The sequence below is a fragment of the Acomys russatus genome, chromosome 1 (genome assembly GCF_903995435.1).
Source record: "Acomys russatus chromosome 1, mAcoRus1.1, whole genome shotgun sequence".
Classification (NCBI taxonomy): Eukaryota; Metazoa; Chordata; class Mammalia; order Rodentia; family Muridae; genus Acomys; species Acomys russatus.
Genome location: NC_067137.1, coordinates 65,309,114 through 65,335,002, shown reverse-complemented (window position 1 = coordinate 65,335,002; position 25,889 = coordinate 65,309,114). Strand labels below are relative to the sequence as shown.

Here is a 25,889-nt window from a genome sequence, read left to right as displayed (position 1 = left end):
TCCTGTCATATTTCTTGTCAGTCTGGATTCCCTCTCTGGGCTCACTATCTCACAAAACTATAATTGAATTGCTACCAAATCACAAGAGGTGCCCCCCCAAATAAAATCTTTATGAATAGAATTTGTTCCCTATCAGCAGATTTGACAAATTATGCCAGAGGAAGGGCCTTGGTGATAATTTTTGAGTTTATTCTCAATGTAGCTATTTGCTGAATGCTCTTATCTATTAAAAAAAAAAAATTAAAGCCTCAGTTGGGGCTGGGGGAAGGGAGTATCTTACAACCCCATGGGGCTCTGTGGTAATAGTTTTGCAGGACATAAGAAAGCCAGTAAGAGCAAAACAAAACAAACCCACAAAGGTCTGGTTTGCTCTACTACAGAAAGGTAGCACGCAAAAGAGAGGCCTAAGAACAGATCTGGAGTGAGACTGGCTGCCCATCAAAGCTACATCCCACCAAACCACAGGTTCTCAGTTCTAGGTACTTACTGAGGGCTCAACTTAGTTGAGGGTCTACACTCTCACTTCGCCTCTTCGTGCCAGACCCTTCGGTCTTCATTACTCATGTCTGAGCTCTGAACAGCCAGGTTCTTTGACAGACTTTTAGGACCGTGAGCAAATGAAAATTAATCAGAGGCATGACATGCAATTTACTAACTATGGGATCATGAAATTTTAATGTCAAATTATTAATATTTTCTCAAAACAAGCAAAACACCAACTCTGGTATGAAAGGGTTATTATTATTATTTTGGTCTGTTTTATTTTACATTCTTGTAAACTATATCCTACTCTACAATTTCAAAATATAAACTGTCAGCAGACGTGCAAGCCTGCTCTAGTCTGTCGTGCTGTTGGTGTGACACGAACTAGGAATGCTGGAGAACAACTCTGTCACGGGCCCGGCCTTCGCCCAGACTGACAACTGTCTGGTTGTTTATGTTTTTTAAATGTGCTTATCAAAACCGTGTAGGATTGATGGGTGTTTTTAGATGAAGTTATGTTTTCGCAACAGACTTAATTTAGGACTAAGGTTAAGGCTTAGGATAAATGAGTGCATTAGATGATTAAAGAACATTTGTCTTGTGGGACAGTGAAGTCATTTATTTATGACACTTAAAAACAAGCCAGGAGAGAAGGCACTGTGGTTTTAACAAATCAGTTATATTCAAATGTTAAACCGAAACTAACTAATGACTCTTTTTAAATGGAACTCCAAAATATGCCATTTTACTAAATATTCAGAAGCAGAGTCAAGTGTACAGTAGAATAAAGAAGATGGGAAATCCTGGACTTCATAGTAGCACTCTACACCGTGCATGTGTGTACACTCGTATCTCCCTTCTTCCAAAAGATTTTTTTTTTCTTTTTCAATCGAAACTACTCCTTTATTTGAAGAACTAGGTTTTCTGCTTTGATGTGCTTTTTTTTATACATTTAAAATAGAAGAAGATTTCCTGATGGCACAGGAATTTGGACTATTGTACTGCACTGGACTCAGTATGATAAAATACCTTGTCAGGGGCGGCTGGATGGCTCAGGGGACTGGTAATGGGATATATAGAGCCTTTCACCCATAGGTCATTGGCTTGAATTTTGTCCAGGTTGGCAGTGACTAAAAGTCATTAACATCTCATGACTGCCTGGTGGCCTATGTGAAATGAGTTTCTTAATTTATTTATTTAAGTCCAGATATAGTACCTATGGCCAGGGCATCTGGGCAGCTTTCTTGCTTTTACCGAGGCAATTCTACCAGACCAACATTCATTTCAGCTCTCAAGATTAGTGAGGAGCTGAGGCCCTCCCACACGAAATAAATTGATTTATTTATTTAAAGTTCAAGCCAATCCCAAGTCCTCCATCCTGTTCCTCAGCACAGACCAGCGGGCTTCATGAAATCTGATTTGACACTAAAAAGAGCTTTAAGTCTAAATCTGATTCTGGGTCACTTAGTCTTTTGTGAAGCACAGTCCATGTTGTGGCTATGGCTCCACAACAGTGGGCCAGCCAGAAGAAGAGGGATGACGTCAGTCAGGTATGTCAGATGTGCTAGGTAACCGCCAAACCATCGCGTCATAAGCAGGCTGCATTCTAGTAGGTCAGCCTGGAAGCTGCACACCTGAGGAGACAGGCATGCAGGTCGATTCCAAAGAAGAACTAGGCAGTGTCTGAGCTAGCTTTAGCCAAGAGCACAGAGGGCGAAGATAGTGTGTAGAATCCTGGAATAGTGGCATGGACTTCTGAGAATAAGGATTGCACATCTCAGTTATGCTTAAAAAAAAAACAAAAACAAAAACAAAAAAACCCAAAACGGGTATTGATGGCTTGAGAGATGGCTCAGCAGTTAAGAGCATTTGTTGCTCTTGCCCAGGACACAGGTTTGATTCCCAGCACCCATGTGGCAGCTTAGAACTATTTGTAACTCCAGTCCCAGGGATTTCATTCTCTCTTCTGACCCTCATGGGCACCAGAAACACATGCAATACACACACATATGCAGGCCATAACTCATACAAATAAACAAGCATGAATGAGTGAATGATTGTGTGTGAGATATTGGTGTGAGAATCTATAAATCAAGCCAGTGCATTGCAGGTGATGGGAGTTCAGAAGCATCTCTTTGGTATTCTGTATCTCATGTAGAATTCAAATCCCTTAAGTCAGGTAGCAAATGCACAATGCCAGTGAAATCTGAATTCAAGCCTTTCATGAGCAGACAACTTCCAACTTCCTGTCATTAAAGCCATGAGCATACTTTCTCTAAAGAATAAATGAGATAACAATTTGTGTAGTTCATCAGAATCAATGACACTGTTCACTGAACACTACATATCATACTAAGACTTTTGCTTGATTAATTCATTGCACCCTCACAGGAGGCTCATATTTGAACTCGTGTATAGAGAAAATCCAGTGGGGATTAGCTCTAGTCCTGTATTCAATCTAGAACAGAGGGTTAAAATTTCATAATGGGGGATACCGAGGCACATATAATTAAATTAATTTGCTCAAGGCCACCCATGTACTAGGTGTCAGAGTTTGAAAATAGAAACAAGGCCATTCAGGAGCGGAGGATGATGGGTGCTCCCAGGTGGTGATCTCAGGTGAGAGGTGGACAGCTATGTGGAGGTGCACTTTAGAGGAATGAATGGGTGGCAGTCAGTATTGAGCCAGGATGCTTTGGATCCAAAGCCTACACTTTCCACCTAATAGCTTTAAGGCTTCTATGTGCTAAAACAAACAAACAAACAAACAAACAAATAAATAAATAAATAACCCCCCCTTTAATTGTCCATTTGTAAAATAGGAAAGAGAAGAGAAGGCTACCATCTTGATGATGTCTCATGAGGCACTGGCTTCTGCCATGCATAGTCTAGGACTGGCAGAGTGGCTGGTACTTTAGGTGCTCACTGATCTGCTCCCTTCAGGATAAAATGCATCTTTATTTTATCCAGGATGCTGGGGCTCCCTTCTGCCCCATAGGGCAGCATCCTCATGGCACTGCACTGTGTGGGCAAGTGTCATGAACAGCATCTCTGTCTCTCAGCTCGGACATTGGCTTCTTTAGTAGGGTCGAGCCATTCTCCCTCCTAGTCAAAGCTAGTCACTGACACTGAGCTGCTCTTTGTTTCCCTATGCTACAACATATTTTCTAGTTTCCACTGGCTGTTGACTGTGACTCCATGTAGTGACGATGGGAGTTTCCCCTTGTATGCTCAGCAGCTACCTAGGAGGGCCATTTGGAGATCATTTTGAGAAATAAAAATACTTAGACATGTACCCTCTTATAGAATGGGAGTTTGTGGGCAAAGCATACTCATGGCACCAATAAATAGCTGTTATTATTGTGGCATTGCTTGCAAAATCTGTGCCTTAAGGGGAAAAACTCCAGAGTCAATACAGGTGTCCAAGCCAGGATGCCCTGAATTTTAGTTTGCAAAACTGACCCATGTATGGTGGAAGGGAGGCTGGTTGAGGACTCTTCCTTTTCAAAATATCTCTCTGTAGCCTGGAAACATCAGTCAGAGGGAGTCTCATGTCCCAGACCTGTGCCCCAGGTAGGATTTGGTCAAGCTTAGGTCAACCTAATGAAAGAAAGGAACAGAAACAAACACAACAGACTCTGGTCATGGTCAGCAAGGCCTCTGATAGCCAGGGTTGACACATGGCTGGGCATATTGAAGCTGGCCATGTACTTCTTCCAGTGCATGCTCCAGTGTTGTCTTCCTCATAACTCTACAGTGCTCGCCTGTCCGCTCTACGTGCTTGCACTGTGTAAGGATCTCACATGTCCCCTTCACAAAATGGTCAGCTATCAGAATGCAGGGGCCTTAATCTCTGTATCCTCTGTCTGAAACATGATATTCAGTCAGTAGTTGCTGAATTATCTATACTACACTATATTATCAAGTGGGCCTGGATCTTGAATGACATTTCACTCTGGCTAATAATAGCTAGAGAAAAAAAAAAAAAACCCTAAAGTCCCCCTTGCCTCCCACCACCTGATTCTGTAAATCAGTAGAAATTGGGTATTGTTTCTAGAGGGTCCTAAAACACCAGGACTGTGTCTTATCAGCTGACATCTTGGACACTGTTGTTCTTTGTCTATCTCAAACCTGCCTTGGTGACTTGTTCTAGAAGGAAGAGAATGAAGAAGTTGCACAGAGCCATGCCCAGTGCTGGTTGGGGTAGGGTCAAGGCTGCACACACAGTTTTGAGAGTGCACAGTTTTGAGAGCGCACAGTTTTGAGAGCGCACAGTTTTGAGAGGACACACACAGTTTTGGCTGTGCTCCTGACTGGGGTCACACCGGGAATGTGGATCAAGGGATTCAGAGTTGGATCTTGCTTGTGTTTTATTCAGGTGTTACTGTTCGCTGTTGATAAAGATTTTTATTGTAGAGATGAAAGCAAAGAAAAAGACTAGGTGGATGTTCCCCCCCAAGATACTCTATTATTAAAAAGTATTTTAGCTCAATGAAATATACATATAAAGGGATAATTAGGCTTCTGTTTGGACTTTAGAGTCCCTTTGGAGAGAATTCCTCTAGTTTGAGTCCTCCCCTGTTGACACCTCATCGCCCTCCTCATCTATTGTCTGACTTCCTACCTACTTCAACATTAATATTGTACTTTTTCTTTTCATCTTGGCTGATAAATCTAACCTGTGTGGCTTGGATAAAGCCGCTTAGAATTTCCATCACTTTCCCCCCAGCTGTAGAACAAGTATAACACACTGACCTACCTCAGGGGGATCTGGTGTGAATTAACTCCCATAATTAGCAGTTAGGGTGCCCAGCATACACCACGCATGGTTAGAATGCCACCATGGTCACTGTGGCCAGAGTGCACGGTACACTAAAGCTATACTTGGGAATAACTGCTTGGCAAAGAGCTGACAACTGGAAGTTGCAAACTTTACACAGAAGCAATATTTCCAGTATTTTCCCCAAGCAATCATGAGTAAATTGCTCACTAGGGGTGGAAATGGTTTCCAGCCAGCTCTGCCTCTTCTGATGTGTGCACCCTGCAAAGCTCAGTCAATGCCAGGTAACTGATCCTTTGTACGGACGCTGTTTAGTGCAGATGAAGAATTCAGAACGGTATAATTTGGACAGGGATGAAATTTCTGTGCAGTGATATGTATTAAAAGCAAATAACTTGTGCTTTCTTCAAAGCAACAGCTATAGAATCTATAATTTTTAATTATCCAGTGCAAAGACGTCCACATTTTTTAATGGGCAGAACATGTCATCATTAACAACTTGTATTAGGTTTCATTTTAGAAACTTGAAAAATGTGCCCCTTATCATTATAGGTAAATGGAAGGAAAAATTACAACCTGGAAAGCTATTTAAGGGAATTTACAAAAAATGGGTTTAAGAAACAATTTCCTAAACCATTTTACTAGATTGTGTTAGGAGAAAATATGCATAAATACAAACACACATACATACATACACATGTTCATGTAAATATACATGAATATATACACAGACATACATGGAGTAAACCTATTTTATAACTGGTAAGATGTCTTTGTTTCTGTTGTTGAATAAAATGAGCTCTGAAAATATCATTATACTCATTTGTATAAAATTCATATATATACATATGTATGTATATACACAAACATACACACAAACACAAATACACACGCATGTGCACACACCATATATATATTTATATATATTTATTTTAACTAGAATTACTGAGATCTGAACTTTGGAAGTTAATTTCCGAATGGTATTTAGAGTCATGATGGGATCCAAGATCTTTTCTGGGAGTGAAAGGGAAGCTGCCTTCTATGGAGAAGGAATCACCAGTGCTGATTTCAAAGTATTAGGTCTCAAAGGATGCTTGGTGCTGCAGCTGTGTATCCTGTGAACTGGCCTGGAAGGGCGGCACTTGGTTACTGACTGGGCCAGAGGCCTGGTAGGAAGAATATTTTGACTTATTTTTCTTTTGTTCCTCCTTGTAAGATTGTGGAAGTATGAGCCTGCCTTGTGAATTTTCATATCATATGTGACAAGCCGCACAGCAGGGGTGAACACACACTAAGGGGGTTAGTGGGCCTCTGTCTGAATGCAGGAAGAGGTGCGGGGAGGTGGGGGGAAATTTTCCCTTCGGTGGCTGTTCCAGGTGGTCTTGTTTAGCTTAGCTGGGGATAAAGGTGACATTTAAAAATAGCCTACTTTCTGCAGGGAAAAAAACGATACTCCATCAAGGTAAGCTTTTTTTTGAGGCAAAAGAATTACTCTGAATTTGGCAAGGCAGACCTAGTCAAAGTACTGGCTGCTGTTTCTGTTTCCTTTCTCTTGAGAGGTGGTATCGTTTAACCTAGACCAGCCTTGGTCTCACCAAAACAGATATTACTGGCCTCAAACTTTCCAACTACTTGTTTGTTCCTCTTGAGTATTGAGCTTACAGAGGGCTTCTTCCTACAGTGTGCCTCACATTGAGGACTGCTGTGAAAATACTTTATATTCTATTTCAAAATAACAATGACATAGTTAAAATTTTTCAGTAAACTTTCAACTTAGCTATAAGTGTTGGTATCTTTGGATTATGTAAAAGATTTGTTAGGATGTTACTGTGATACTTGGCATGTACAGGGGCACCTGGGAATTAACATGTGTCAAGCAAGGTTGAGGGACTGGGAACTTGGTAAGATAAGTGCTGGAGTGCCAATGTCAATGCACTTCATACTCAGGCCAACAGAGATGACTGTCCTGCGTTATCTGATGGATTTATCTCTGTTTATGTTGAGTGAAACCCGAAAGGAATTAAATGTGTATTTACAGTTTGATAAACATTCAACATAAATTATAAATTTTAATTTCCACTTATTAGTTTGGGAATATGAAAAGCAGGGATTTTATTGCATATAAACTACTATTAGATGGAAGGATTAACTTTCTGCAATGATGATCCCTAACTGCAAGAACAAAATCCATTTCCATCTTAACTTAGTCATGCCAAGGCTTGTCTCCAGAGTTTTTGAAAGACAAAAGAAGAGTGGTATAGAGTTTGTGGTTTATACGTCCAGTGGCTATGACCTTGTCACCATGAGCTAAGAACCCATTATGTGACAAGTTGCACGAACGCTGAAGTCACCATACAAAACTTGAAGTTTATTTGTGTCCAAGAGGACTTGCCTAATCACTAACATTCAGAATGGCCTCCATGATATTATCTTACCATGTAACGATTCCAAAAATATCTCACACAGATTAATGACAATAACATAATTCCAGGGATTCGCCACTCTATATGTAGACATATATTGGCAATAAAAACCAGTCACTGAGTGTCTTTCCCCAGTAGAGGATCTCTCACTTTTCTCTGATTTTTAAAGGCTTCCGATCAATAACTGGAGTGACATTATTAACAGCTCCCTCAACACCTTGGCCAGCGCTAATATTAAATCCATTACACCTTCTGTTTGACATTTGCAGTACAGCAGACAGTGCTGTGGATACAGTCACATTGTCTAGGGACTGAGGCCGAATGTGAGCTTAGTGAGATGGTTTCCCTTGTCTAACTTCTAGATTCAGTTCATTGGTAGGAAATTGGAACCAATCTAAAACAAAACAAACAAAACAAAACACCCCACCACAAACCAGATGATAAATAATTCACACATTAAACTACATGTATATCTGATATCCAGGCAGTAAAATATTGACCTGATCTTCAGATAATTTTATTTTTTTGTTGTTATTTATTGTCATTTGCTTCTTTAATTTTATCTTTTTTATTTTTTGAAAATCATCCAGTGATGTCAGGACTCAAGTCCCTTTTTTATAGATGGAGGACTTGATCATCTTCAGCCGTGCATTGTGGCTGATACACACAAAGAGTGATGGTAATTTCCATCTCCATAAATGCCCTCCCGTTCCATCCCTTCCAGCCGCATTGAGGACACAGAACAGGCATTGTAGGCATGGAGCTTATACCAGTGGCTCTTTCAGCCCACAAAACAGACTAGATTTTGCCTGAAATGTGAGACAAACCATGATAGCCTATGCTTTAGACAACCAGTGGTTAGCCGTGCAGCTACAGTTATTCTTCACCCCAAATACTGTCTCATCTATTTTGCTAAATTGTCTAAATCCTAGTGTGGTATTGATTTCTCCTCCTACGAACTCACACCCATCCAATAAGCTACAAGAGCCTCTTATCCTCACTGAATTCTTCCCAAGCAGGGTCTGGCTCTGTTGCTCCTGACAGAAGTCCTACCACAGGCGCTGATAGCTATCGCATAGGAGGCAAACTGCTGGAGACAGAGGAGATTTCATTTTGAAGAGAGAAATATGATGCAGAAAGATGCTTGTGAGGTTGCCTGAAAAAGCAGGCTACCAGAAGGATGAATAGTAGGATCTTACTTCGGAAAATATACAAAACAAAAGTCAAGAAGCATGCTCTACTGAGCCTACAGGAAGAGAGATGGAATCTACAAGGCTGTGTAATGCCCTTGTATGAACAATGGCTATTTCTAAATAGCAGTCAGTATTGGCTGTCTCCTTTCCCTTTCTCTTCTGCATATTCTGAAGTTTTCATAGTGACTATAAATTAATTTTATAATTTTAAAAGCTATATTATATTAACAGGAAGGATGAATAAAAATACCATTTTATGGCAACTCAAAGAACTCTGTCTTCAGAATAGGAGATTTTTAAAGTTCCTCCAGGATTTGTGGGAGAAGCTGCCTTTCTGTTTACTAAGCGTCTGGAATGCCCAGCATCGAGATTTATGGAAAGAAGAGAGGGTTCATAATCCCTATGATGTAGCATCATTAAGAGCAATGAAAAAAGCACAGGCAGATCTACACAGGGAAACCGCCGCCATGCACACAACATGCATAGAGAGTCTGGCCTCCCATGCTGTCAGAGCTTGCAGGAGAAATGACTGCCTGCCGCATCGTGAAAAGCATCCTCTTTTAGGATATTCCAATCTACCTCCCCCAAAGGTGCTCTGGACATTCAGGGCTTTTAAAAGCCAGGGTACCCATTTATTTTTCTAATGCTTGACTTAAGGTTTCTCTAAAGGAAATAATATATTTACTAAATGATCTGTAAGCATGCACACATATAAAATATTTATTTGGGCTTGCTGTCAAGTCAACAGATTCCTGCCAACGCCCCCCCCCATGCCCCCGCCACCCCATTATCTTGAGACTGAGTTAAGACAAGACAATCAGAGGGTTGGCAGCTCAGGGAAACAGAATTGCTATCATGGCACAGCGTCACTGCCTTGAAATGGCTTTAGTCACTTATTTCCTTTTATTATAATGCCAAGTGTTATTTAGATTTTAGTCATTTAGCAATGCTACACTGCACACATCAGGGTGTCGGAAAAATTCCTTACCACTAGTCCTTTCATTTCCATAATAACCATTTATCGATATTCTTTTTCCAACCAAATTTCACCAGTACATAGAAAGGAATCCGTGTTTCATCAGAGTTTAGAAGATTACCAGGCAATGAACAAGTGCCTTCAAAAATGTTCCCTCATGTTATTAAGAATTAGGAAAGCTTGTTAAATTTTTTTTTCAGATTCTGAGGAACATAAGCAGCTTTGGGATGTAGTGCCTGACATGCACTTTCAAAGTAATTCCCTTGGAGCAATCAACTGTATTCGTGGAGATATTTCATCCCATGTAGCACCCTGTGCTGCTTTCCAGTAGGTGAGCAGCCAATCTAGTTGTGTTTTCAAGCCCCAATGGAACATGACCAAATACTGTAAGATGTGGCAGGCTCAAATGGTTGGGCATTTCCTAATGGTGGGAGTGACACTCACCACCTAGGAAGAGAGCCCTCCCTTATGGGAGTGTAGCTGATGGGCACTAGTTCTCAAGTGGCGGGAGAGGCAGAGTTTCATGAGTGCTAGTGAGAACGGCTACCGGAAGGCCAAGGCAGCACTCTCCAACCAGTTCTTGATATAGGCGATAGAGTAGGTCTGAAGGAAAATGGTGGAGATGAACACAGGGGTGAGTCTCTTTTATAAAGCAAGTGTGTCCTCCAGTTGTCTGGAATGAGTGACAGGAGAGAACACGATTCTACAAGTGTGCCCAGAGCTGTTCTAGGTGTATTAGTGCTTTATAGCGGGCATGGAATTTACCAAAGGTCTTTCTTCAGAATATTATCTGGGTTTGTTGTGTGCCCTAGCAAAGCCAGTTGGAACATAATTTAACTTTAGGTTGCATTAATTAAAACTCATTTTCTTAACTGAAAAGGTGATAGTTCTCTGAAGTGATCATCAAACACCTAAGAGCTCTGTTCAGTTCTTGCAAGCATGCATATTGCTAGAGGGCCATCAACCAACTACAACCTAGAGGACCATCAACCAACTACAACCTAGAAGGTCATCAACCAACTACAACCTAGAGGGCCATCAACCAACTACAACCTAGAAGGCCATCAACCAATTACAACCTAGAGGGCCATCAACCAATTACAACCTAGAGGGCCATCAACCAATTACAACCTAGAGGGCCATCAACCAATTACAACCTAGAGGGCCATCAACCAATTACAACCTAGAGGGCCATCAACCAACTACAACCTAGAAGGCCATCAACCAAGTACAACCTAGAGGGCCATCAACTAAGCACAACCTAGTGAGGTAGGATGGTGAGGGCAGTGAGGTTCTTAGGAACACGCCAGTAGATGGACAGTGGCTGTGGAATCTGTAGTCTAACCTGGAAGCAGGAGAAAGAGAGGCCGCAATGGATCTCATGTGTCACAGCTGAGTGTCTACACTCAACAAATGAACAGAGAGCCCTTCTCATATGCTGCTTCTCATATACACACAGCTATGAGTGTCCTAACAATAAAAAAAAATTGCCAATTATCTAGCGGACATATTCATTCAGTAAAGCCAGTGAGCTATGGTATAAAGAACACAGGATTTACCCCAGAAAGTTATTTTCACTTTAAAAGGTAAAGAACAGCCTTAAATATTTTGTCCCATGTGTGAAGCTGGATGGAGGATGCCCACCAGCACTAGGAGTAGCAGACACCCCAGGGGTTCCCTTAACTTCCATGGGAAGATGTGGGTTCGGTTCCATATGGAGTTAAAATATTTCCAAGAGAGGCAATAATTTTTTTCTTTTGCCCCTCAGTGAATACACATATTGTGATTAGTTCTAGGCAGGAAAAATTATTTTCTTGAAATATGTAGTTATTTTAATATTAATCTTAAGGCAGGTCTTTTCATGTTCCTCTCTAACACAATGCTTTTGTGTTGCAAATTCTGTTTTAAAACTACAGATCAAGTAGTTTTAAACGCAGGCATCTTTGAAGAGTGCAAAATAACTTCTCAAGTAAGCAAATAAAACTTCGCACTTGAAATCAGGCCTTGATTCATTAAAAATCTTAAACTTCTCATGAGAAAAATTAACATTTAAACCACTGCTGCTTGGCCAAGCACTCCACCACACAAGAATATGAAATATCTCCTTTAAAAAAGTACAAAAAGGACAAAACCACAAATGTGGAACTTCAATTAATTTAAAGCCCCAATCAGCAAAGAATAAATCCTTCGCAGATCTAATTACCAGCGCTCTCGGAAGACCCAGGCCGACCAGCCAATCTTCCCCGTGTTTGAACAGCTTGATGAACTAGGGGACTGATGGATATCAAGTCATTTTGTTTAATTTATAAATGGATTTTCCCCTAATACTTAAATTATCATCAGTACAACACAATGAAAATGGGAACATTCTGAATGCAAAGTCTATAAGAGTCCTGGAAGGAATCCCAATGAGGAATGTCACCTCTGCTCACTCCTCTATACAATTGATCTAATTAAATACTGAGGGTGGAAAGGCGGTTTAAAATGTAGCCATTTCTGTTTTCTTTTTAGCCTTAATTTATCTGTTCACATCTTTCAAGTACCTTCTGATGCTTAAAAAGAAAAAGAAAGAGAAAAAGAAAAACAAGATTTCTGCAAATCCCCAATACTTTTAATTCTTTACAAGCTAATGTTCAAGATGCCTCTGCCAGAGGGTAGGTTTTTGCTGAATAATAAATAAATGTCTAAGAATAAAAGGGGAGAGGGTATTGCAAACCAGCAGATCTCCTTCTAGTAATTTGAAAGGGAAACCAGAGGAGTTCGTACCTTCCAGATGTATTGTTCAACTGAAATGAGATCTCTGGATTACACTTATTAAAATGTCTCCTTATTTTCAGATCTCTTCCTTATTTAATTACTGCAAGGGGGCAGAAAGCTGCATGGAATTGTTAAATACCCTCAGCCCTATTTATAGTCTCTCCACACGGGCACCTTGAGCGCATTCAGTCAGCGATGGTCCTGCCCACCAACCACCAATTGCAAACACATTGGGTTTGCAATTCCCACCTGGCTCAGGGGTCTCTGATTGAGAGGAGGAAGATGCTGAACTGGCCGCGTCCTCTGTGGTGCCCTGCGAGAGGAGACCCCGCCCAGGCGGGAGCTTCATGCCCAACTGCTCTGCCATCTCCACGTGGTCCCCAGGGTGGACATAGTCAAAGACGCTGCTGCCTGTCAGCTCCACCTGGAGAGGGAGAGAAGTGGGGAGAGAGGTGTCACGGGCTTTTCCATGTTCAATGCACAGTGACAGAGATCCTGAGAAGAGAGGAAAACATGGCTCCCAGAAGCAAGTTTGGCTCCACCTTAGGATACTTCAGGATTCTTGGAAGAGTGAGAATATTTTTTTCATGTGTATTTAGCAATTGTTTAGCCCAGTTTTCCCCTCATATGGTATTGTTCGAGTAGAGCCAAAACGGTCTGTGAAATGTGGACAAGCCTGCTTTGCGTTCAGCTGTTTTATCCACGCATCATCAAATACGTGCATGTTTGGTGTCACTGGATGACTGACTGAGATCTACAGCTTTTGTGCTGAGAAGTTGGTGCGTTGTATAAAAACTGTTGCAGAAACAGCCAGAGATAACAGGAGAGTCTTTCTCTTAAATACACAGATTTCTAAGACATTAAAAAAAAAAAAAAAAAAAAAAAAAAACAACCAACCAAACAAACCACACATCCTTTTACTTCTATGTAAATTTAAATGTACGAAGTGCCACTTACAAATATATGCAAAGGCATAATGTTTTCATTAAATATCACTCATTAGTGTTGTAATCATATGGAGAATTTTCTGTGCAAAAGAGGTCAGCTGGGGTCTGAAGCAGCCATTTTTTTTTTCTGCTGGTATCAGCTTGTTTTGCCTTCAATCTAATAAAATATGTGGTAGAAAGCTCCTTGAGGGCTTTAAAAAATGTTTTATTTTGTCTTTGAATGAGGCTGCCTCCAAGTACAGAGGATGGCTATGAAGTATCAGGAGAGAGGCCTGAATATTTCTGTGCTGTCAGACATGGCCTCTGTGACCAGGTCACCTGCTTCAGGTGGGGGTAGAAGGTGCTAGCAAGGACTGGCCTTACCTTTAAGCTCTCAGCACACTCAGACTTTTATCTCTTCCTGAGGCCAGGTGTAATGCTCCTAACAGAATGTCTTTGCATTGTGGGTATTACAGCAGGGGTAGTCATTCCCGCAGAAGGACAAGCAAAAGCTCTTCCTTGGTCACTAATGGGCTTCTCTGTCCTTTGTAGTGCTCAGGCCAGCTATGGGGTGCCATGGACGTTTCCAGAGCATCCAGTTTCTTGGGACGTATTCACCTAATCCTCCTCCCATCTCATCTCTGTTTCCTGTGTAATGGGTAGCAGCCTCTCTGCAAACTCTACCAAGTTTCTCCTACCAGGGAGGGAGGGAGGGTGGGGGAACTGTCACAGAGACTGGAGCGCGCAGCTGCATTATTATCCTCAGCACTCCAAGTCCTGGTAAGATGATCACATCTACTTGCAGACGTCATTTGATTAGAATCTTAACAGGCTAACACATCTTCAACATCTATCAATTAGCAAAGGCATAACCAGGAAAGGAGAAGGGAAAATTCAGTTTGGGTAACAGCTCTTCCTGGAAAAGGCTCCCCCAACTTTTACCGAAAATGAGGTTCTTTCTGTGGCTATTAAATTATACTGTCCTACTTTACTTGGCTACTGACTGTATCATCTTACGGTACCTATTTCCTCCACTTGGTATTGTGACAGAGAGCACATTGGGATTCACAGTGATCTGCTCCTACCCTCTGGGAGGCGGGGATTACATGGAAATAATCCCTTTAATGTGTGCCTTGCCTCTAAGCACTTCACACAGCAATAAATGGGTAAACTGACTTTGCGCAATTAAGAAATGAAATGAAACTAATAAAGTGTGTGTTTTAATATTTCTTGATGGTTATTTTGTTTGGGGATTAGTGGCTATGAGGAAGTCACTCATTGCACATAGGGACCAATCACAGCATTTCACTCTTCTTAAGTTCCAGCGTGTTCCTGCAGTATTTCCTGCAATGTTGCATCTTGTCACCATGGATTTTGACAAGAGGAAAACTCCAGTGACATTATTTTTAGGGTGTTGGTTATTGAACAGTCAGGTAAACCAGCCAGCCCTACAGAGAAGTAGCCAAGGTCCCTACGACTTGCTTTACCTTGAGGTACAGAACCTTCCTTTCCCGGAAGCTGTTTCCTGATATTGTAGAGCAAGATTAGTCCCAGCATGCCCTACTGTACATAGCAGCAAGGATCCTCTTCTTCAGCGCCCTCATGGAGTTCTACACTGAAAACTCAATATTGGGGCTGGAGGGTGGCTCAGCAGTTAAGAGCACAGTCTGCTCTTGGCAGGGGTTTGAGCTCAAGACTCAGGGCCTCCGCATGGCAACTCACAATGAGCTACAACTCTACTTTCAGGGGCATCTGACGTTCTCTTCTGGCCTCTGAGGTTACTGCACTCACATGCACAAACCCATACTCTCTCACACAGATACAATTAAAAAGAAAACAAAAATCCCAAACAGTAAAACCCAAAATTGATGGCACCGAGGACAAGACACAGCCATAGCCTCCGTGTGTTTACTGTGGCCGAGGCCATAGACACAGTGGGTGGTACAGGTACATAGCTTGGAGTTATGGCCTGAATTTGAGATAAGACGCTTTCCCTGCACAACTGTGTGGCCTTGGACAATTCCCGTAACCTCCTTGGACTCCAGTCTTCTGTTGCAAAGCTGGCAGCTAGCTGCCATCAGGGACAACGAGGTACCTCTCACGGTGCATTCCATGTGGAAGGCACCTCTGCAATGCTGGTTCTGAGGAAGGATGCAGGGTTTTGACCTCTAGAGCAAGGAGAAGACGAGTTGTGGCTTATTTGCCCCACAGCTCTATTTTGAAAATCCAGTTGTTAAACCACGCAGGGGGAATCACCGTGCGAGAAAAATAAAAGCCTCTAAGGTGCCTACTCTTGGCTTGGCAAGATAGCTTAGCAGATGGAGGCGCTTGCTGCCATCTCGGTTTGAGCCCGAGAAATTACATGGTGGAAGAAAGGAACCAATCTCTGCAAGTTGCTGTCTGAGCTTTAAATATATGTCATGGCACGGGACTGCACAGACAGACTGACAGACAGATGCATGCATACACACAGAGAGTAAATGTAGTAAAATAAAATGCCTACTCTTGTTACTGTTTTGTGGATAAGAACAAATGAATAGGAATTCCAACATAGCTTAGGTTTGTGCTGTCACCTTGGGACATCATTTCAACTAGCAGGGGGCATAACAATTGCAGTGTCCTGTGAAACATAAGCATAAGGACAAGAATAGTAGTATTATTAGCTATCTACTCTGTGGATGTACTTTTCCTCCTGACACAGGATCTCAGTACATAGCCTTTGACTATCCTCGAACTCCCTGTGTCAATCAGGCTAGCCTAGAAATTGTGGTGACTTTGTACCTACCAGTACTTCCAAAGAGCTAGGATGCACAGGTGTGCAGTTACTATGCCCATATACTTCGCTTTGCTTTATCTTGTAAAATCTTCCAAACTGCTCTACTCACCCCCATTTCAAAGGAGAAGAACCTGTATAGTGGAAAGGGCTAGCAGTTGAGACAGAATTTGGGTCTTTTTCAGTGGCTCTCACTTCTCAAGGAACATTTGTAGCCCGGTGGGCTGAGCAAGGGGATTCTGAAACCTTCTGTCCATGCTCTCATGTGTTCAGAGGAGCACACTGAGTTCTCAGGAAGTGGACTGAGGACAGGTGACCTTCCAGTCTCTTGGAACTCAGGATGCTCTGTAGTTGGACCTAAGGAACGTGCAGGAGGAGGCTATCTACACCAAAGCAGACACGGTGTAACATCCACCTCCAGGCTTCAAGACTGTTGCCTGTCCTCATCATCACATCTTATATTCCCAACAGGTCCAGGTACTGTCTCCAGAGCATTACAGTTTACAGCTGAAAGAGACTTTTAAAAACCGCCTATTATGACCCCCAGCTTTACTAGGCAAAACCATAGTTCTCAGAAATTGAAATGCTTTTCCAAGTTTATCCAGATGCTCAGGGCTTGAAAGAGGCTCTCAGCCCAATTGGCAAACCCATAGTCTACCACTTTCTTTTATTGTTGTTGTTGTTATTATTATTATTATTATTATTATTAATTTATTCAGATTACAACTCAATTGGTCTACCACTTTCTAAGCTGGAACCTTATTATTATTATTTTTTCTTATGAAGACTGACCTCGTAGGACAGACTAAGTTCATATTACTGCCACCAAATTCTATGCTGTAAGACACACTATGACATCATGACTGGGGACTTTGCTACCTGATGAGCAGACATTACTCCATGTTAATTTTGAATAGGAAAAATAAATACAACTCTAACCCAATGCCAGTGGGATATCTTCAAACCTCCAGTTGCTAATTCTTCTAAAACTTTCACCCCCCAACCCCTGTTTTATGTTGCTCGTCTATCACAGGTGTTTGTTGTCTAAAAAGGGTAGAGAGTTAGATCTAAAACAAGATCATTTGATGTATGATTAACTTGATCAAGCTTACATTTTTCCCCAAGCATTACTCCTGGCGCTATGATTGTGGCGCACCAGTCTGTAAAATGTGTTACAATACAGAGCCATGGTGTTTTCATTCCCAGTAAACCCTTGCCAGCTACATTAATCACTAGACCCTCTTTTATAGACCCAGATGAATTTGACTGAGGATGGGATTATACAAGCGCTGGGAAAGTCAGGTTTTGAGAAATTCTTTTAAGAGTCTAGTGGTCATCTTCCATCTTGTTTCCAGTCTAAGGGAAAACATCAGTTAGATGGTTAGTTCCCAATGTCCACACCCCATGTCCTTGTTATCTGAATTAAAACATACTCTACAAAAATGATTACCAATCCTTTCAGATCACAAAGAGTGAAACTTAGAGTTGTCTGGTATGACTGGTTGGTTGTTTCCTCAGTCCTGCATTAGGATCTTGGTGATGGAAAACGGTAGCCTTTTACCCTTAGCGGTTTATTCTGATAGGCTCAAATGTCATTTTAGGAAAATTTAAGAACCTCTTCATTTTATGGTAAGTTTAATCAGCATATCTGGTGGTTCTATAACTCAGGAAACAGAGCCAGAGGTCTTTGAATGGTTTTCTGAGCTCAAGAAGGAGAAAGAGGCATGGCTGTTTCCACCTTCGATTACTAGGCCTAACTTTACCACAGCTGAATGACACTATTTTGTTGTCCCTGCTGTTTTGTTGTTGTTGTTTTTGAGACAGGAGCTATCTGGTTCATGATCCTCCTGCCTTAACCTATGTGGCATTCATATTACAGGCATGTGTCACCATGCCTGGGGTGAGTAATGCCAAAAGGGAAATAGCTTGTATTTCTTAGAGTATTCAGCAACAACTGAAAGAGTATTGGTAGTTGCAGATAGAAGATGGGTAAGAAACAACCAAATCTGGAGATCTCATTTAAAAATATTTTAGCTTTATTTATGTGCATGGTTGTTTTGCTTGCATGTATGTCTATGTGAGAGTGTCAGATCTTGGAGTTATGGAAAGTTTTGAGCTGACATGTGGGTTCTGGGATTTGAACCAGAGTCCTCTGGAAGAGCAATCAGTGCTCTTAACCACTGAGCCATCTCTCCAGCATAAGATCTTATTTTGTCCAAACTCTTTCTGCCTAGGTATACCTACTCAATGGTCCAAGATAAACTACAGTCCACAGTTAAGCTAAACTACATAGCTTTCCCTCAAATGTATTTCATGACCTATTAGCATGCATATAATGAGTTGATTTATTTTAAGTTTTGTGGAAATTTAATATATCATACAATGATTTGAGTTGATTTTTCCTTGTGGGGCCATGTGCCCCGCTGATAGCTAAAATGAGTGATTAATTTGTCTTTTTAAACCTCAAGCAAACATGTCAATGGCCATGGCTTGATGCCCCTGAAGCAAGGAATGAGCTTCTTAACTATACCAGTGTCCTGACATGGCTCCCCAGCCCTTTTGACTGAGAAAGGTTGGCACATGTAAGGGACCAGGAGTGATGGCAAACCACCCCCAGTGAGAGCGCACTGGAGGATACTGTTTTAAGCCCATGTGTCAGGTATTTCTTTATTTAAAAAAACTTTCATCTTAGAAATAATACAGGGTTGAATTTTAAATAAATAAAAAACATATTTCAAGGCCTACCATTTAAGATAGAATGTCACAACTCTTTTCGAGTTGCCTTAAACACTTAATTTTTTTTTTCTTGAGAGCCAGGCATGGTGGCACATGCTTGTAATCCCAGCATTTGGGGAGGCAGAGGTAGGCAGATCTCTGTGAGTTCAAGGTCAGCCTGGTTTATAAAGTGAGTCTAGGACAGCCAAGGCTACACAGAGAAACCCTGTCTTGAATTTTTCCACTTGAGGGCCTTGCAGTATTGATGACTAGTGGTACTCTCAATTAGGTCCTTTTCCACCTCGCCCCATTGTGCAGCGGATGCTAATGATGCCTGCAAGTCACCCCTGAGAGAGCATGTATTGGTAGCAGGTGGCTTAGAAGCTGTCTCCTGGGCTAGACTATGAGATCTACCAAGATACCTCGACACACGGGTTAGACTACCCTGACCCAGGATAAGGTAGAAAGTCTATCTCACTCCAGCAGGTTAGGATTTTCAGTTTTTTAGGGGGTCACATTTGTGTTATTGAAGGATAATAAAGCGATAAGGGAATAAAATATAATAAGATATGATAGCTTGATTAGCATAGGTTTTCTTTGGATTTACTGGTATCTTAATGCCATCTTCATAACTTCCTACATATTGCAGAACTCTGCTGAATATTTATGAACTGTTTTGACAGAAAGTTGATGTTCTTTACTGCTCTGTCTCATTCTATGTATTTGCTGACTTATCTGAAGGGAGAAAAACGCGTAAAAGCTTTGGGTCTGTTACAGAAATACGTGTATAAATTAGTAGAACAAGAAGAAAGAAAGGTTCTGTATCAGAACGATGAGGTGGAATGAAAAACCTTTCAGTGTCATCAAATAAGAAAATGAACCCACTCTGTTCAGCGACGCGTCACTGGAGTTTTCACTCAGAAGAATGTGAGCTGAGAGATGATACCACGTCGCGCATGTGTGTATTTTATCTTCAGAAATAAACATTTCAGTTCCTGTGGGAATTGGTGAGGCCAACTACATTTTATTTTTGTTTTTTATTCACTTTTCTATAACCCCTGGAGTGCCTGACTAGAGACGGCAACAGCAGCATGCAGAGCCGCCCTGTACTCCCTGTTCTGAACCTGGTAAGAAGGGCAGGGGGAATACCAGAGGAGTGCCAGGGGAGTGCCAGGGGAGTGCCAGGGGAATGCCAGGTGTGCTCATCCTCAGGGTAGACAAGGGTCCCAAGACTGCCACAGACCTGGAATGAAAGCACACATGGCAAGCCTCATATATGAACTCAGACTAGCACAGTGGCTGTGGACTCTCATTCCTGATGGGTAAACTGATCAGTCCATAATTAACTGACACAGATTGCTAAATACTCAGAAAAGCTCCATGGAGCGGGTGGGGGTTCTGAAGAGTCAGGATCCCAACTGAAATGCTTAAATCCTTAAAGAAATGGTTTGGGTGCAAAATAAACAGCAGGGTCTTTGAGATTGTCCCGCTTTTCACCCAATAAATGATGTGCAGCATTACAAGACCTCGTTGTCATGGCTCATGTGTGCTGATGTCACAGCACACTTTGGAAGCAGTGGTTTTTGGATGGCTTGGGTATGTCACAGTCTTTCCCTTTCAGAAAGAGGTACCAGCTAAAAGAAGAGAGGTGACTTCCTTAGCACTGAGTGGCCGGCCACTCCATCAGAAGACTGAGCCCAGAGATTTGTGCCTGTGATTAAATCAGGAGAGTTTAAAACCTGCTTTACAAGGTTGCCAGAGTTTTGAAGTTTAAAGGGTCTGCAGGGCAGGAAAGGCCAACTTTTCAGTATGTATCACAGCACTGGGAGGAGGAAGGGGTGCCAGGGGGAGGTTATATCACAGACAAAAGCGAAATGTTGCCAAGAAAGGAGCATTAGCCACAAAGTAGCTGAAGTCAATCTTACTCTTCTGAAGATCAAACGGGAAGTAAGCTGTCACGTTGAAAGCATCTTCATTACCTTGGTGGTAAGGAGGCCAATCAACATAAAATACTTGATATTGGCATAGTTAATTCATTATCCTCAAATTTTACATGCTTCACTATTTGCCATTTAAATCAGGATTCCCTTTGCAAAGCCACACTTTACTATATCTTCACCTCTAGTTTTAACTTTTTTATATATTATTATTATTATTATTATTATTATTATTATTATTATTATTATTATTATTATTATTATTATTATTATTCTCATAGTTAATTTTTGCCCTCGTCAGTTTTTTGATCCTACGAACAACAAGAACAACAACAAAAAGCAAAATAAAAAAAAAAACCCATAAGATTGAAATTTAACAGCCCTTTCAGTTCAGAGAACGATAACTGGGTTAGGGAAACTATAATAGTTCTGGGCTTGGGTTTTCTATATATTTTAAGAATTCACACAGAGCAGTTTTTCTTTTATTCCAGTCACAGTAAAACAGCATGGCTTATATGACTAAAACCTTGGATATGGTTAATGCACACAGATAATAATCATATAAACCATAAGAAATAATAAAATGCACACAAACAATCTAATGAATCATTCTGGAGTTTTTAAAGGGACACTCTGAAGGACTGCCAGTGGCATTGCTTGCTAAGAGCTCAGGCATAATGTTTAAGGGATACTGAAGATAAAGAGGAGAAAGGGAAAAATGACGACGACAACAACAACACAACAGAAATGTAACCAGACAAGCTGAGCGGAGCAATTTATTCTTACATGTTGAGAAAGCAGCCCAAAGGGTGGCTTGTGCTGAGCCAACGCCTTGCTTCCCAGGCTGGATCAACATGTGCACATCATAGGCTCTGTGCTTACGATAACCGAGTGCTCATCCTTTCCATGCCTGTCTGTGGAGTTTCCAAAACTTCCCTTTCAGGGAAACGCAAGGCAGACTTAAGTACCTTAGTCGCCGGAGAAAGTGAATTGATGGTTAGGTCAAATCAAGAAACTTGAACGTTAATCCAAAGGAAAGACCCAGGAGGAATAAAATCCTCTGAGCTGTGAACAATTACTAACCCTTCTAGAGCCTTCTGTGTTGATGTATGTAGGCAAATCTCGGGAAGCTCTTGGCTGTCTTGGAACCACAGGCCTGGTACATCATTTCTATGACTACATTTTGGCAACTGTAGCTCTCTGTGGCTATGGAGGCTATGTTCTCTGAAGTGAAACAGTACCCTGAGCATCTCTTGGTGCTGCTTTAAAGGAAGAAACCAAAGCCACACATGTTCAACAACCGGCTGTGAGTTGGTCTTGTTACAAAGTGGGGCAGAAATAGAACTGGTAAGTGAGGAACACTGGCCAGAAGAAACAAGTCATCCTGGAAGCCTGGAATAGTGTGTGCTCTTAAGACACCTGAGAGGGCAATGTGGTAAGTGTGAGAGACTGTGCCCTTTTGAGAATGCAATGTTCTATCTTACCAGGAAAACATGTTAGTTACACATGATTAATCTGGCATTTTAACTAGGGGTTTTATCTTATAGTAACTTATGCCACTTATTCTTGAATTTCCATATGAGCCATGCTGCCCAATATGGTAGTTCCACTCTTGGACTATGGCTGCTTCTGAACTATAATGAATGGGTAAGTGTAAAATTAGCACCAGGTCCTAAAGATTTAGAACAAGGCAGAAGAAACAACAACAACAACAGCAGCAACAGCAACAACACCACCTCCTCCCAAAAGGTGGCGGGGGGGGGGGGGGGAGGGGAAGGTGTACCGAATATCACAGTATTAAAAGTAATTTGCTTTTTTAAAGTGGCTACTAGAACATTTTAAATTACATACGGAGTTTGCAATGCTTCTTTCTGTTGGAAATCACTATCCTGGAACCCAAATCCTGGACTAAAACACAAAGTACTAGGCTATCATGATCTAGCCAACGGTCAGAACATTCTCCACAGTTGAGTGGAGAGTGGGATATGACTTTCACACGTACTCTGGTGCCTCGCATTTGACCATGTCCCCTGGAGGGGGAGACCTGGTGGCACTCAGAGGAAGGACAGCAGGTAGCCAAGAAGAGACTTGATACCCTATGAGCATATACAGGGGGAGGTAATCCCCCTCAGGAACAGTCATAGGGGAGGGGAATAATGGGAAAATGGGAGGGAGGGAAGAATGGGAGGATACAAGGGATGGGATAACCATTGAGATGTAACAAGAATAAATTAATTTAAAAAAAAAAAGAAAGAAAATGGCAAGGAAAGACAGAAGAGGTGTAAGAGAATAAAACAACAGAAACAGGGATGCTATTCAAATTAAAGACCTGAACTTGTAGATTTAATCAGTCAGTCCAATCTTATTGATCACTTCTTTGTGGAGGGAAAAAGGCATTACAATTAAGTACTCAACCTGCAAGGACTTTATGATGTACTGTGAGGAGCTAAGACAAACACATGCCAAACAGAAAGATTATGACAAAAGCACAAGTCATCACAGGAGCGTTTTAAGTCACTGCTACTTAAATCTCTCCAGATCCCTCCAGGATTTCCCAAAAGCAGGGCCCTGGGCTCCTAGATATTCTAGCTCTATGGATCTGCAATAAAGTCCAACATTCTTCATTTTTAGAAGCTTCTGAATGGATGGAACTAGAAATGATCACAATGAGTGGGTTAACCCAGACCCAGAAAGACTCACATGGTATAGACTCACTTATAATTGGACACTAGCCCAAAAGGGATGTCCCATGAAAGTCTTCACTTACTAGGAGATTGGGATAGATGCGGGGGCTTCATATTGGGACTCTAGGTGAGAGAAGTATGAGAGAATGGGGGAAATAGAAAGATCTAGAGGGTCCTAGAAACCTATAAGAAGAACTTCATGACGGGTAGGTCTGGACCCAGGGAGGTCAGCTCAAACTACTGCACCAACCAAGAACAATGCATGCAGTAAACATTAAACCCTACTCTGATCTAGCCAATGGACAGGACATTCTCCACAGTTGTGTGGAGAGCGGGTACTCACTCTGACATGAACTCTGGTACCCTATATTTGACTATTTCCCCTTGGTGGGGAGGCCTGGTGGCACTCAAAAGAAAGATAAGCAGGCTATCAGGATGAGACTTGATAGTCTGTGACCATATGGTGGGGGACGAGGTCCCCTTCTGTCACAGTCCTAGTGGGGGTGAGAGAGTGGAGGTGGGTGGGGGGAGGGGATGAAGGGAAGATAAACCTGTTTCTGTTTTGATCCCAAGTGTGGAACGAGAAGAGGGCAGGATGTTTACCACTTAGATGTGAGAAAGCAGGATGTTTTTCCACATAGAAGTCAAACTACTTTGTGAAGGAGCTTGGTATAAACTAGCCTTGAACAGACTGAGAGGATATATATATATATATGAGCCCAAAACAGAAGAGGAGGCTTTTGGTTGGGGCTTGGTTTTTGGCTGTTCATCCCTGCACTTCAAGAGGCTCCTAAAGAGAACTGCTCCAGGGAAAGTTTCAAGGCTTTGGACTCCAACTGAGGCTGGAGGTTCCAGCTGCTGCTCCTGGTTCCAGCAGCAACTTTGGCGGAATTGCTGGTCTGCTGAAATCCTGCTGACTATGCCAGGGACTGATAGCCTTAAGGTTTTATTGTAGTGTTTTTTAATATCCTTTTCTGATTGTTTGGGTTAGTTGGGTTGTTAGGGAGGTAGGCTCGTTAATAAGTTCATAATAAAATATAATTGATAGGAAAATTGAGCAAACAGGTGGTGCCCAATGTGGGGCGCCAATTTGTTATCAGTTCAGCCTAAGATTGTTAAATAAAGACACAGAGTCTGAAGTGTATTTTAAACCTGTCAGGACTACCCGCCAGGCAGAATTAACGGAAGCAAATCTATTTCTAAACTGTGGTAAACAAATTACTCTAAATTGACATATAATGCATATACCCTAAGCATTTGTCACTAAGATGTTTGTTCGGCTTTTTTTTTTTTTTTTTTTTTTTCCTTTCTACTCCATCTCTCCAACTGTCAAACTTGTTCTCCAAGATTGGAAAAGTTTGATTTCAACAGTATTAGAAGCTGCACAACAACTACAATGGTTATCATGGTGGCCACAGGAGGCAGAGAAAATAGAACAAGAAAATAGGAAAAGGGACATAAATATTAATAAAGAGCAATTGCTTGGTAAAGGACGATATGCTGACTCAAGACAAGTCCCGTATGATGATACAATGACTGAAAAATGTCATGCTACAGCCTTAAGAGCTTAGAACATGGTGGAGAAACCTGGTAAGATAACTGTCCCCTTTACTAAGATATTTCAAGGGCCTGGAGAAGCAGTCAGAGAATTTTTACAGAGATTGGGATTAATGCTAGATAGAGCAATAACAGATACTGACACCAAACAGGCATTGAAACTCATATGACAGGGTGAAAGAGGAAGGGAGGAACAGGAGGATACAAGTGAGGGGATAACAACTGTGATGCAATCTGAATAAATTAATTTAATAAAATAAAAAAAGAGAAGCTCCTGGGTGATGTGTATACAGTTTATCCACCATCCAAAGTTGTATGGATATGTCCTGAGGTGGCTGTGAACCAAAAACATCTGGGACAGCAACTACCTGTTCCAGTCCTGCACAGAAAGCAGAGTTGTCTTAGACAACAAAGCTGAGAGCAGCTGACAAGAGCAGGAGCTGGCTATATGGTGTTTATAAAGGCTAGGGTGGTATACACCACTATTGGGATAAGCAATCAAGAGGGCTTTGATAAACAATAAGTGTTTGATCCTGGCCCTCAGAAGAAGGATGTGCGATACTGTTCTTCACCTTTTCCCTCTTTAAAAATACCAAACAGGGTTGTGTAATCACCTATAGGAATTTTACATTTTTCTTCTCAAATCTGCACTTCAGTGGCAACTGTCCTATTGTAAAAGAAAACT

At 41.6% G+C, this 25,889-nt stretch overlaps 1 protein-coding gene across 13 annotated transcripts in view; it reads right to left on the bottom strand.

The window, feature by feature from the left end:
• Nucleotides 1–25,889, bottom strand: part of Npas3 (neuronal PAS domain protein 3) — an 845,822-nt gene that overhangs the window by 106,970 nt on the left and 712,963 nt on the right. For all 13 annotated transcript variants that reach the window (XM_051146005.1, XM_051146022.1, XM_051146014.1 and 10 more), the window contains one exon: nucleotides 12,862–13,036. In XM_051146005.1, coding sequence (XP_051001962.1) covers nucleotides 12,862–13,036 — 175 coding nt within the window. The remainder of the gene's footprint in view (nucleotides 1–12,861; nucleotides 13,037–25,889) is intronic.